General features: G+C 42.4%; 1 protein-coding gene across 1 annotated transcript in view; it reads left to right on the top strand.

Moving 5' to 3' along the window:
- The first annotated feature begins 6,831 nt into the window (after nucleotides 1–6,831).
- Nucleotides 6,832–14,778, top strand: part of nell2a (neural EGFL like 2a) — an 85,077-nt gene continuing 77,130 nt past the window's right edge. The window contains exons 1-2 of the mRNA XM_084364915.1: nucleotides 6,832–7,282; nucleotides 7,552–7,680. Coding sequence (XP_084221041.1) covers nucleotides 7,231–7,282; nucleotides 7,552–7,680 — 181 coding nt within the window. The 5' untranslated portion in view covers nucleotides 6,832–7,230. The remainder of the gene's footprint in view (nucleotides 7,283–7,551; nucleotides 7,681–14,778) is intronic.

Raw genomic sequence — 14,778 nt, 5'->3', positions numbered from 1 at the left:
TTTGTGTAGTGAGACTGTGTTAACATGCTCCACATAGGCCAGTGGCTGTGATAGTCCCCCAAGGCTTTTTGTTTGGTGGAGAGTCATTTGTTTATATGACACGGAGAGAAAACAGGAGGGAACCCCAGACTGTGCTCCAGAGCTCTTATTGACTGTATTTGTTTATACTTTGAAAGGACCCCGACTGTGTTGAGAGTATGTTTTATGTGATAACACTGAGAATGTTTGTTTAGTTCATTCATACACTTTTCTCACACTTGAAGCAGCCTTTTAGCAACAAATAAGAGTTTGTGGCAAAGTGTTTACGAGCACCTCAAAACTAACAGCGCTCCTGAAAGCATCGTGTCTTCTTGTTAAACGGTGTATTTCTCTGAGTTCATTGATATTTTAGGTAGAACCAATCTCGCACGACTTTATGCACTTTTTTAAAAGCCATCGCTAAGAGCGTATCATCATTAAGATTCACCACTTCGTAATTAGCCAGATTCCAATAGAGCTCTCCAGGAGAGGGAGGTATAATTAGGCTATTCTTAAACAGGAGGTCTTGGAAACACCCTGAAGCAAGTTCATGTGAATTTATTTGATGTCCATCTCTTTTTAGAAATGGAGGGAAAAAAACAGGGGTCCCTTCATTCAGAATCCTCACAATGGCCCTGTTGAAAGCTAGCACTCTGCAGACCGGCTGAGATCCCTTTTCTCTCCTTTTTAACCCCACTAAAGCTCTTAAAAAGATACCGGCCCATTGCACACGCAATTGATATTCCACCACTCGAACTTAATATCGTGAATGGAGGGCCAAGCTCTATGAATCAAGAAGACAATGCGCTTAGCTTAGCAGCAAACTGGCACTTTGTGTGCGGTGTCTGTGCCCCAGAGGAGGAAGTTTCTAATGTGAGCCTCACAATTGTGTGTCTATAGAGTTCTAATGAGCTTCTGTATGCTGAGTGAATGGCTGTGGGCCATTCACCATGAGGGCCCAATGAGCCAGCTCACTGCACACAATCACAATAGGATCCAGGGGGAATGGGAGTGGCTGAGTAAAGCAACTGCACTGCATGGACAGTCTATAAAAGATCAACACAACCGTGTTTCGATTAAGAGTTCCTCCTTAAACCGGCAACATTTATAATCACGTCTTTTTATTTCAGTTTTAGCCCTCCGTCCATGCTGTGCTGCCGTTTTTCTCACCCAAGAAGGGAGCCTTTCTGTATCGGTATCCAGAGTGGATAAATGTTAAAATGCCAGCTTCATTTTTAAGTGTGTGTGGAGAAAATTGAGCTTTTGCAAGGCAATGACGTAAGCCCTGTCGAGTCACACTGTGGGTGGGAGGGGGTCGTGCAGTCATAAAGTTTAGAAAAACATGAAAGCACACAACCATATGGCCTTTGAAGCTTTTAAAGCCAAGCTCAACAGTGATGGGATTTTTAAGGGAAGTATGGAGCAAAGTATTTGATTGATATCTTAAGAGTCACAATTGTGTCTGCCTCGTTGGTGCCCTTAGACAAAAAAACCCCCCAAAAAACCAACAAAGATTAATTTTTCTACATGCATACACAGGCATTAAACTGGGAACCTCTTATTTATCTTTTGTTACTTTAGATTTCAGGGAGAAGCCTACTTGACATTTGGAAAGCGCACAAAGACGCAAAAACAGCAATATCAAGTGACTCACGTTTCTCCTTTTTCTTTACATTGACACTAATTTAGAAAGCGAAAACAATATTGGTTCCCCTTTACTGTCTGTTGCCACATGTCAGACGTGGTGTTAGATATGTAATGGACAAAGCAACTCTAATATCCAATATTATGATATCATAACCTGTGGATGTCTATCTCTTTTTATCCTCTCAGCCTTTATCTTGTCCCCGCAGTAACTTGTTGCTGCCCATATCTCAGGTCATCAAGCATTTAGCCCTGGGATGGTCCAAGAGTGACACTGTCTGTTGTTCCTCAGTACTGCTACACACCGATACGGTCACTGCAGTCCACTACCATGCACACAAGATGGCACTGAGAGAACTGTCTGTATTTCAGTGGAGTGAATGCAAGGAAAAAACAGACTTCTTTTCTAGCTTTTGGATTATATACATTGTTGGAATTGGATAGTATTTTTTTTCCCCTGGCACTTATTTTAATCATTTTAATGCAGTTCCTTGTATCGCTTATCAGAAAAGGAACATCAAATGCCTGAAAAATGCAATCGAACACAAACCTGAATATGAGTGGTGGCTGTGCTGTGACATGCAGTTGTTGAATGTGGAGAGTCTCTGCTGTCACCGCCTCCCTTCTCTTTACATTTAAATTGATCATAAAATGCCAATGTGCTGTGACTGAATATTAAACACATTATTACGCAGACAGATGTAATGAATCATCAGAGCGTACTGTTTTTAATATGACTCATGAATGGCAGATTTGAAAGACGGTCGAGGTCAATATGAGATGGAATTATGCAACAGCTGAATCCCAGGAGAGCCCTGTGGGGAGAACAGGGACAGTTTCTCTGCACTTCATCCGAGTCTTGGCACAGCTTCAGCCAGCGATCTCCTTTTGTCTATGGGTTTGATATGTCTATATGGTGGTGTTATGGCCAAAGTGAATAAGCCCTTGAGAGCTTTGTACTGCATCACCCATCTGGATCTTTTAGAAATGAACAAAAGGACTTCTACCGTTCTGCTGCCCTTGCCTTGAGAGATTTGGGGAACGTGTCTGCACAGCAGGAGAGTAGGTGTGTGTTGGCACTGTGTGCGTTTATTACTTTTCATTCTTGGCTGGGCACACACTTTAATGACTCTTATTTTCCTGATGGCACTTGAGGAAATGACAACTTGTGGGCAATACAAAGTAATTACATTTCCTGTGTCTGCACCCAGAAGAAATCTAGTATTATAAATAATGAATAGAGGGTTGGAGGCCTTCTCACACAGCAGATGTGACACTCTGCCACTGCATGGGGAGCCATTGCTGGCCTTTGTTTTATGGACAATAGCCTCCCATTAGCTGCAGACTGTGGAACCAGGAACAAGCATTGAGACAATAAAGGTGCTGTTTGTTGAGACACATCCGTTTAGCATGTATCATAATTAAACAAAACATGTTATTGCCGCAAGTGAAACCTGTATCGAAGGGGAGGCAGATTGATATGACAAATAGGTTGGTGTTAGTCTGAGGTCCTTAGAACAGAGCTCAGCACCTCACGGGAACTGGAACCGTCCCTATAATCATATCTGCTGGCTTGCAATTGTTAGCCTACTTCAACAGACCAGCGTGGCCAAAAAAAGACTTTCCCAGCGATCCAGGGATTCGCTGGAGTTTGTTGTGGACTCGGGATTGTCTCTGAACAGGCCGTTATGAAAAGGCTTCGATTCATGTCCATCTGGCAGGACATTTATTAGCATTCAGGGGAAGTATAACTGTGTATCCTCCTCTTTAAAACAAAAAAAAAAAAGTCATCAGCAGCATGGCATGGCCGCTGATAAAACGGTTATGTTTCAACATGGTAATTGGTCCCATGGATGAAGAAGATGCAAGACGAATAAACAAACATTCAAAGCACAAAGCATCTGTGCTCTATAAAAAGACATTAACAAGGCTGAGTCACACAGACAGCCAAGCACTCCATTATAATTCATTTTCATACCACCTGCCGAAATGCCAAACTTTACTGGATGACTTAACTAATTGAAAGAATGAAACTGGATGCTTACAGGAAGTCATAACTCTGGTCATAGGGCAAGTCAAGCATTTATGGCGGTCTGGTAAATGTGGTGCTTTGAGACAGTTGGTATTTTCTCCATTGAACACCACCCTTCATACGAGGACAGAGGAGACAGATGGTTTGAAAGAAGAGTAAAGGAGGCCATCCATATCAAACTGGAACAAACGTTTGTCAATGGGGAGGGGGTTCGCTTATCTACTGCTCATAATGCCATCCTGACATTCCTTCCCAGGCAGTTTCACACCAATTTAAACTCAAATGCACGAGACTCTCGCGATTAGCATGTGACCTTGGCGATGTCTGTGACCTCGTGTTAACATCGACGTGAACCCACCAAAGAGGTTTAAACGCTTGGGGACTCACCGCCTGTCAGTAGAACAGATGAAGCTTCTTGGATGAGTGCTGGAACGTCTTCAAGACGAAGAAACACAAATTCAGATGCCTGTAGTACTTCATGGCCACCTCATGACTTTTATAGTGGCCATGTAGCATCACAAGAATACAAAGTGTGACAGAGAGAGAGAGATTTCAAACTCTTGCTGTGCTGTTTCTTATGAAGATCCAAAAGTTTCCAAAGATACCACATACGTGTCAGTGGTAATCTTGAACATTTCAGTCCTGGTTGATTCGGTGACACCCTTAGTTATTACTGGAAGCAGCACATGCGATTGAATACTACAAGTCCCAATCAAACAAACTAATGTTGCTTTAAAAGTTGGCTTTTTTTTTCATAATTCTCTGAAACTGCACTGCAAACCTGCAGAATGCTGCAGCTCTGTTTCAACGTGAAACTCCAGAAATGTTTTGTGGAGTGTGAAACTTCACCCGACTTTCCATCGGCATTGGAGGTTATTTGATATTGAGCGAATTTTAATTTTGGTGAACTTATCCTTTAATCGCCAGTTCTTAACAGAGCACATAGGGACCTCTGCCCTCGCCGTGAATCAAATTTTAAATATGGTTACGTGTATGAATCTTTGATTTGAAGTCTCTGAGCTTTGGCCTTTTCTTAATCCCCTCCTTCCATTAGTCCTTATTGATCTTGATTAGTTTTTATATAACAATGCAAATTGCTCCTGGAACTAAAATGCAAATCAGACAGAGAAAATACTGCAGCGACCTCGTCTTGACTGAGGATCATTGTGAGCTCTATCTCAGATCTTTTTGGTCAGCCTTGTCCTCTCCTCTCTGGCAGCTGGACAAGGTGGTGCCACAGCCAAACCATTTCACATCTGCTTTGCAAGAGATGCCTTCCATCCAATGTCAGCTTCAACGGCCCACTTAGTAGTATATTTATGCCCCCCAAGAACCTCAGCCTCCGGCGGCATAAAATAAAATTGAGCCGCCTATTGAGTCATAAAGTTTTGAAAATGTTGAAAAACCAAGGTCAGGACACAATTACATTTTATTCTTCACAGACCCTTACACTATTTCTGCTGACACTGCCAATTCCTTCCCTCTGTAAAGCTCACATTCTCATTAAAAACTAAACTGAGATATATGCTTGCTCTACAGTTCACATTGTTTCCTGAAACATATAATCTGTTTTCTCATAGTTTTCTCTCTATTAAGTACACCACAAACTTATAGTATTTAGCATTTTATTTTAATTAATCGCTGTCTCGACAACCAACATAATGTCATCAGCATACTCCAAAATAAACTTTGTATGGTCAATCAATACGCCTGGATCAGCATGCTTGAGTTTTTGGGCTAATTCGGTCAATTAACGCTAATCATTATCAGCATGACATTTTAGGTATAATGTATTATTTAAAAAATGTCTGGCCTCCATTGACACAAGTCATATATTATGAAGCTAACGCTTTTGGTGGGTTCAGTCAGCAATTCAACATAGTTAGACCTGGCAGTTACAGGCTGTAACTATCTGGTGGTCTTTATGTAATAATGGTTTGTGTCGTAAGCTAAGTTTGAATTCACAAATAGGAGATCCGGGAGAAAACAGAGTGGAGTCTGTATGACAAGGTATGATTTAGCTGTTAGCATAGCAATTTTAAAGATATTCTTCTTCGACCTCTGACAAACGATTAGGTCATAAATTCTGCCAAAGTTCAAACAGTTTTGGTAATTTCACACAAGATTTCATTACAAGATTTAGATCATCAGATGATATTTGTGTGGTTGTTTTCTAATGCTTCTGTCAATCAAACCAAACAGTATTAAAGAGTGTGACACAGATGTTTTGACTCGCCTACCTCATGTTATTAATTACACATTTTTTTTTTTTTTACTTAAGAGCAAGCCATGAACATATAGTTATATGTTGTATAACCCTATATTAGGTTATATTTAACCCTAACCCTCTGGAAAGAATGATGTAATCTGTTACTTACCATAAATAAATAGAAACCAATATTTCAGTTAGCTGAATCAGACTTACACGTCTGAGTTTAATGGACATTTTTGGTTTCCTAAAGAATTTCCGCAAATGAACTATTTACATTAAAGCTGCACTATGTAGTTTTAGGGAATATTTTTTAAACAGAAGAGAAAGATCTTCACTGGCTGATTTGTTTGTTTATGCCTAAACAAACTAAATAAACAAACTCTTCATTTTCATGACTGAATACACAAACTGACCTTAAAGGACAACTCAGTGTCATACTGTTTTACTTTGTTTATATGTGGCGGACCCTGCCACCTTTCTAGCTTCAAACAGTGTTCTGGAGACCTTATTTTCCTCTGAGAACAGCTTGTTTATTAAGCCAGTAAATATACATATGTCTGAGTTTGTATTATTACCTCATTAATATTGCAAATATGAGATATTAGAAGGTTTTTTTTTTTTTCACATGTTAGATAACATGCTTACCTTTAGACGGCCAGCACACTTTACATGCTCTACCTACTTGCTGTTCACTACTACACTACTCAAAATGATTTCACCATCAGGGATGTAGTTGGACTAGTCTTCTTTTCCTTTTTTTTTTTTTGACAACAGGCGTGGTTGCAATTAAATACGAGCAGCCTGTTCTTGGATTCATCAGAGCCACAAGGGGGCCTCATTGTCCCTCTTTCTCTCGCACACAGTCCTCGACAGGTTTTCCTCCTCCTCCTCCTCCTCTCTCCTCCTCTCTCCTCCTCCAGCAGCTCTCCTCCTCTGTCTCACTCACGCTGCTGTAGGAGCGTCTGTTCAGCTGGTGAGGCAGCTCGCTCTCGCTTTGTGCGCCCTCCGTTCCCACCTGTGCCGCGGATGGTGCTGATGGAGCAGCCCTTGCGTTACATGGAATAATCCGCGCTCTGTTACGTTTTCCCTCCTCCTTCTCTCCGGATTTAGCCTTTTTTTTGTCTTTTCCTTTTTTCTTTTTTCTTTTTTTTCTTTTTTTGCATGATCGGGCATCCAAAGTTGTGATGATGCCTCCGCTCAGCATTTGGGATCGGTAATAAGCCTCCTGCGCGAGGGTGACACATCATTCGCATGTGACTGAACAACACTGTCTCTCGGAAGTGGACAAAACATGGACTAATTTTTTTATATCTATACATTCACCATGGGATTATTACAGCTATTTCTGGTTCTCGGCATATTTTGCGCCTTCTCAGGTAGGAAACAGGGCTGTGATCACACAGTCACCATCTCTTGCAACATGTAGCATGTAGGATAACAAACATTAAATGTTGTGATGACCTGCCATCAATTCTTCTCTTGAAATCATCAACCCTTCTTGATCTAGCAGCTTGCACACAGTACAGTAACCTCCCCTCTCTTCCCCCTGACACAGGCAGGATTTATTTTTTTTACAGCATCACAGGTGTCCTTGCCTGCAAATAACAATGATAATCTTGTTTTTTTTTGTGTGTTTGCATATTAGTTGTAGGTTTTGGGGTTGACCCTGCCCTGCGCATCAGCGTGTTTGATGAACTAACGCTGGGAGAAGGCTTTGATGGAGTTACTCAGGTCCAGGGCTTCCACAGCGAGTCTAGAGCTTTCCACTTCCAAGGTACAGTAACACAAACTCCTTGTGTTATCCTTCTCTATAGGTGGAAGATGAAGGCAGCCCAACTGCTTTTAATGAAGAGTGTCACAGTGCTTTTAATCATTTTTTTGTTGTTTAACAACTTGTCAGACTAACAGGATGCAGCCCAGTAATCCACAGATAAGCTCCTCCACAGAGATGCCTGACGTGAAAATGTCAGATCATCTGATAATACTGCAGCCCATATGCCTCTGTACGATTCTCCCTGCCCGTATCACAGCCTTGTGAGAGACTTGTCGGCAGCATCGTACAGTGGATTTACAGTTTTTCCTCTATAACCGGACTCGGCTCGGGGGCCCTCAGACTGCCACCTGCCCGAACAAAAGGCAATGTGAGATCCCCGTGAAGAAGTGGGGTGAGCAGGGCGAGCAGAGGGGGAGAGATGGGTGGATCACACGAAGAATCATAGAAAGACTAAGCATAATCAGATTAGGCAGGGACAAAACCCCGTGTTCACGGAGACGCATGATGTGTCTGAATGGGCCCCTCGCTAGAATTTAGCCGTCCTCCGGAGTGTGTAAGCTGTCTGAAGACTTCCTGTAAGCCAAATATGAATGGGTGGAAGAGTGAGTCAGATGTCCGTGTTGTCACTTGTGAGGCAGTGTGTAGGCTATATCTAAGGCATTCAGTCAATTGCTCAGTTGTCAAAGCTGAGTTCATGCTTGACTGTTGTATGCCCTGTTTTGCCACTGTTACATCTTTGTCATTTTGATGTCAGGCACTCATTATGAGCTTGTTAACAGCCCCATCACAGGGATTGGAGATGTCTATCATAGCCCAGCCAAATGTAGCAGCAGAGGAAATTGCTTTTGGCTCCCAGATCAGTGGCAAAATCCAAAGACGTGGCAACATTCGAATTTTCACAAGGAGGATCTCGACACGGCTCACATAATGTACCAAAGTGACAGTGTTGTTTTGGGACAGAGAAACACCACAAATCATTTGTCGACATTTTTCCTCTTCCCTTCCTCCTCGCTGATATCTTCTAATCTCCCTGCACAGCCGCTGAGACAGCAGCACTTCTGCATGGAGCAGCAACTCAAGCATCTTTGTGAAGGCAGGCCATTTGATGTCCTCTGTGTAGACAACACTCAGAAGTGCTCTACCCAGGCAGGTAGCGAGAGGGAAGGGGAGAGAGACTACAAGAAAGAGTTGGAGAAAGAGAGAGAGAGAGAGAACGAGAGAAACAAAGACAGTTATAGAAAGAAGCTCCCACGGCTTTTGTCACGAAATGAAAAACACGACTGTTCCGCAACTGGCACCGCTCCGTCATTACGCTCGTATTTCTCTGCATTACCTTTGCTAAGTACATTCAGTTACCCAGGCGGAGAAGGAGGCGGCGCGTTATTTATGGCAGAGCTCGCCTCCATTCTTCATTTGGGATGTCTATGTTAAGTCAATGATGTTGGGAGAGGGGGAAGCAGGGAGAGGCGTACCGGCAAGGCAGACCTGGGCCTCTGCTTGTTTGTGACCGTAAATAGACAGGGAGAGACGCATATAGTAGAGATGGAGAAAAAGATAGTGAGAAAGAAGCTGAGATGGAAAGAAAGGAGAGAGAGAGAGAGGGACAGAATCAGGGAGCAGAGCTGTCTGCCAGCTGTTTGATAGACTGTGCTGATTCCACATGTACGGATGCTTGGCTGGCTGGGACCAGCAGACAGGCCCACGGTGACATTCCGACGCTCATTAGATAGCAGGCAGAACATATCCACGGCTGTCCCCTCCGCTGCCTGCCTGCCTGCCTGCCCGCCCGAAGGGAAGGCTGTTATCTCTGGGTGCTGGGTGGAGGCAGGAGGAGGGGTGGCTGCTGAGAGCTGAAAGAGAGGGAGCGGGATAATTCACAGTATAGAAATGTATATATGTGCATGTGTGTGGAGAAGCAATTGCTACGTCTTTGTATCTCTGCCTGCCTAAGTGTGTTCTTTTTGTGTGTGTGTCTGAGAAAGAGGAGAGCAGTGAGGAGTGGGGGGATTGCTGTTTAGCGCACCCCTGCTGATGCGTTTGAAGGTAGCTGTCAGCGCTACATTGCATGGCATTAGAAGAGGTGGACCTCGGGGATGGGCATAATAGAGAGGGAGAAAACCCCCCCCAGGCTAGGCTCCTCTCATGTCCTGATGCCAGGTGATACACAGCCACGCCACAAAATCATCACATCATTAGCACTCCCCCCACAGTTTTTAATATCTCAGCACCCGGATATCTATCTGTCTCTATATAAACAAGCACAGGGGCCACACCCAGAAGCACTCCCTTCCCCCCACACACATACACCCACACTCTCTCCCTCCCCGGCTACGAGCGTATGGACCGAACTCATTCGAAGTGCAAACAACACAATTGCTAGAAGCATCCTTTCAGCTGCAGCGCAAGACTCCCCTGTAATTGTATCTCTGTGTGTGTATGTGTGTGTGTGTGAGAGAATCCTGTCTGTCTCAGAAGCATGTTCTCGCTCAGACTGTTTGAACACTGCCAGCGAGGTGTTTCAGTGTATGTTGTGGTGATTATGTCCCTGACTGCAGCGACACTGAAGTGTAACAGGATGGAAGAGACTCATTTATAATACAGCAACATGATGTGTGTGTGTGTGTGTGTGTGTGAAGGAGGGAGGAAGACAGAGGGACTGTGTGTGAAAGTGAGTTTGTTTTCCTGCATTAATGTGTGTGTAACAGATAGAAGTGTTTGAATAGGAGTGACAATTATGTGTTCCCACTGTTGAGGCTACTCTTGCCAGCTGCTAGTACATCGGTGCTGCTTCTATACACAGTATATGATAAACTGAAGTGCTGGGCTTCAGGAGGATGCAGTGCAATGAATGGGATGGCAGTTTCCATTGTAGAGCCCACATTCAAGTGTCTATGTAGGAAAAACAGCTTCTGTATTCGGCTGAATTGTAATGAGCAGGTATCAATGAGGTAATTAACGCTGACAAGAGAAGCTAGCGTAGCATTCATGCTAAACTTCTGTGCGCTCTTTATGCTGCTGAATAAGAGCCACCACAACAAATGGAACACCTACGCTTCCTATGTTTAGTGTGTTGTTTGCCGTTTGTCTCTTTGCAGTTGCTGTTGCACAATGCACCGCAAATACACTGCAAAAAATAGAAAGAAGCAAACTGTAATCTAATGTACAGAAATGTGCAAATATCACACAAATTAATACGTGCGTACAAATTCTGCCAATGGGGTGAAATGTCAATTTTAAATGTTTTAAAAGAAATAAAAATAAAAACTAGCATAACAGTCTAGCCCTAAAGATAATAAGTAACATTTCGGCATTAATAATATCTAAAAATTACTAGACCTTTGTTATGTAATTTGTTGAGTTGTGTACCTGTATTATTTCAAATGTTTTAAACAATAATACAACGCAGAGAAATCCCTGTATACGCACATTTTGTTATTTTGTAAAACAAAACAAAATGACTGAAATGCCTCATGGTTATTATTATGCTCATTAATTTAGTTAAGCATATATTTGAGCTTTTTCACATTTCTTTATTCATAAGAAATTGGTAACTCATGTATTAATAGGAAAAGTAAAGCGAACGTTGTGTATGTTAAGAAAAAATAATAAATGAATATGTGAAAATTTTAATTACGTTTTAGATCGAAGATGTTTTTTTAGATTTTTATTTATGTTCAACCTTGTAGACGGTTTATGTTATTTTCCTCTCTGTCTGGGCCTCCTAGTGGAAAGGAAGAAAGGAAGCCCGAGGCATTTTCCTAGAACGCCTGTGCCCATAATCACGTTACCTGCATCGTTTGTTTTGTTTTGATTGAGAGACCTCGACCGGCAGAAATGACATACTTGATTAAAAACACTTTAATAGCCTTTAAAATTGGGTGACTTGTAAGAGAAAGAAATACAAAAAATTGGTCAAAATCAGAGCAGCAAAGGCCAAGATATTCTGAATCCAACATATTGAGATCAAAAACAGCTGTAATACCTTCCCACAGTGCTGCTCGATGGTGGTGTTACACCCTGTCTTCATGGAGAGGCTCAAAGCTTTCAATTTCAGTTATATCCTCCAGACCCAGGCTAAGATAAAGCTGACGACCTCACTCAGGTTATTTTCCTTAAAGCAGGTGGTATTGTACTCTCCATGGCAAACTTTGACTTGTAAACTTAAAATTAAGCTTTTTTAGTTAGGAATAAGCAATTATACCAGTGAAACTGAAGCTAAAGGTACTCAAGTCAATTCAACTGAGTTAATTTGTTCAAACAGGAAAGATACAATATAATAACCTTCAAATTAGATATGAGGACCGCAGCCCTTTTACATCCTGGTGTAAACTAAAGGATAGTTTAGCATTTTTTTAAAGTTCATCTGAAAACGATACCAACATGTTTGTATATACATTTAAAGGTTCATTGAGTGCTATAACTGTCCCTAGTATCCATACTGTCTGCAATGAGATCCCTTCCTGATGTGATTTTAAGGTAATAGATGGAAACAAAATCCACTTTCACACTGTAAAATCCACTCCAAACTTTAGCTAAAACTCATATGAGGCTTCTGCATTCTGAATCAGATAAATCAGTTGTTTTTTTCCCCCAAAGTTACACTTTTAAGTCTGAAATTCCCTTTTTGTGCTGCCAAAGACAGTGCTTCCGTGCTGAGCTGCAGCGGCGGAATAGAAGCACAAAGTGGGAATTGTAAAGTGAGTGTAACTTTGGAAAATACCCAACAGATTTGTCTGCTAAAGCCTCACTGAACTTTTTTTGTACATAAGCAGGAATGTGAATTGTGTCCCCCATCTCTTACATTAAAATTGCTTTCAGAAGGGATCTCTTCGGTGACAATATGGACAGTAGGAGTGATTGCAGGAGTTGCTCAAATGTACTCACTGGCGTGCAAGCAATATATTGTAGCCATCTAGCCACAGAGCCAAGAGCCAAGAGTTTTTGTCCATTTCTGGAACTTAAATAATCATAAGGCATGCAATTATTTTCAACTGTTTCAGCAGAAGACTTAACAAGAGACAAGGTATCTTTAAGTGTTTCTATGTAATCTTGTGGCGGATTTTTAACAAATTAACCAATCAAAATGTCCAGTTAATTAGTCAGCATAAACCCATCCACACAGATTTGCTATCTAAATATAAGTTTTTCATGTTTCCTTCAACATGCGCTGTAGTTGTTATGTATTCTGGTGCATTGCCCAAAAAGTTACCGAACCTCTTCACACTGTTGACTGACATTATCCCCAACTCCCTGTGGTCAAAGTTTGTTTTGCTTTCCGCTCTCTGAGGCGAGCCTGATCCTGCGTTCCACACAGGAGCACCGGTGACCATGGAGGGAGAGATATATCTATCCCCCCCTGAGGCAGTTATACAGTTGGGTGGCTGGAAGGCTGTCATTAGCTCTGTGTATGTGTGAATGTCAGACAGGCGGTCACTGGGGAGGTGATCTGAGAATTGGGGAGAAATTGCTGGCCAAAGCAGTCCTGGAGGTGCCCTTGGCTCGGTTTAGTATTTGTTCCAGGAGAGTGGAGACACAGTGGGGGGAGACGGTCCGTCGAATGCAGATTGACTAAGCGCGGCGGAATATTCAGGAGGTGTAACAGCCAGCATTTGGGGGTCGGTGTATGTATGTGAGTGTGTGTGTGTGTGTGTGTGTGCATTCATCTCTGTGTAAGCCCATGTTTCTGCATATCTCTGTGTTCATCCCAACGTTTGTTTGGAGCTGTGCGCTTGCAAAAATGTCTGCATTGTAGTGTCTGTGTGCGTCTGTCCAAAGGCGTCTACACCTGTTTGTGTATGTGCATGTGTTCACGCATGCATATGCTTGTGTGTTGACAGTAATGACGGGTTTGGAGTTTGCTGCCGGTGGAGAGTTTATCATTACTCTAATCCCTCTGGAGAGATATTCTCTTGCCTAACCCTCCCACATATATCCTTCTCCGCATTTGGGCCGGCAGATAAAATGTGGTGTTTGAAATATGCTCTGTCATTTTTCAAATAGAAAACATTATGCCATAAGAAAATAATACATTTCTACTTGGTTTAGCCTTGTGTTCCCCCCCCCCTTGATTGGATCACTGTGTTTATTCCAGCCCCCCTTGGCTCTGTATGTTTAGTGCATCTCAAGGCTTGCTCACTCTTAACTGGTCAAGAGATGGCTTATTTGCAAAACTGTTGAGGAGTTGTTGCTAAGACGTAGGAGGTGTTATCTTGTTCTGGCAATCCACTAGAGACCAAAGAATGAAAGTCCTCATTATTCCCGTATAAAAGTGCCTATGATCTTCTCATCTGATATCAGTAATGCTGTTTTTAGTCACAATATTCCTCCGGGAAATAATTGAATTAGAAGTCAAACATGTAATTAACATAAAAATATACTTTCTCTTGTCCTTCGGAGTAAAAGGGCAAACTCTTTTTTGAGCACAAAAACGTCTATTCTAGATACAGGTAGAAATGAAAACAGTGTGAGAAAAGGATTGTGGCAAAGCTGGGTGTATCTGGACTCTCAAGCTATGCTGCAGGGCACCTGTTCTAAATGCTAAATGTGTGAGCAAGCGATTTGTGCAGTGCTGCCAATGTACCTCCATGCGAATGCAGTGCTGGGAGTGTGCGGGGATTACAGCTGTGTGGGTACAAGGGGTCAGACAAAATAAGACCACATTAGACATTTTAAGATTAGAAGTGAAGCTGAGGGATGGAAATCGGGGGCCTGAGTGTAACCATTAAAGCACAATGTACCCAGGAGATAAGATTAGGTTGTAGCCCAAAGCTGCGCTTCCTAGGGATGCTATTGAGCCAGAGGCTTTTGGAGATCTCTCGTCAGCTGATAAAACTCTGTATGTCTCAAAAACACAGTTTTCTCGCAATCAGCTGGCTCTCATATCCTGTAAACAGCCAGGATAGATGACAAGAGGCGTGTTATTGTGCTGAAAAATGTGCTGATTGGAATTTTAATGCGCTAGATCATCATTTTCAAGCTATTTTGTGTCAGTATCTCACATCAGAGTGGTCGTTAGGAGCAGGTGGCCGCCCCATCCAGGCGCCTGCCAGTAGATAATCGACCAAAGGCCCCCTCAGCAGGGCCACATTGATTTGGCAG

Source organism: Pagrus pagrus (assembly GCF_965226575.1).
Source record: "Pagrus pagrus genome assembly, chromosome: 10".
In the NCBI taxonomy this organism is placed as follows: domain Eukaryota; kingdom Metazoa; phylum Chordata; class Actinopteri; order Spariformes; family Sparidae; genus Pagrus; species Pagrus pagrus.
Note: the sequence above shows the minus strand (reverse complement) of the source record. Positions and strands in the feature narration are given on the sequence as shown.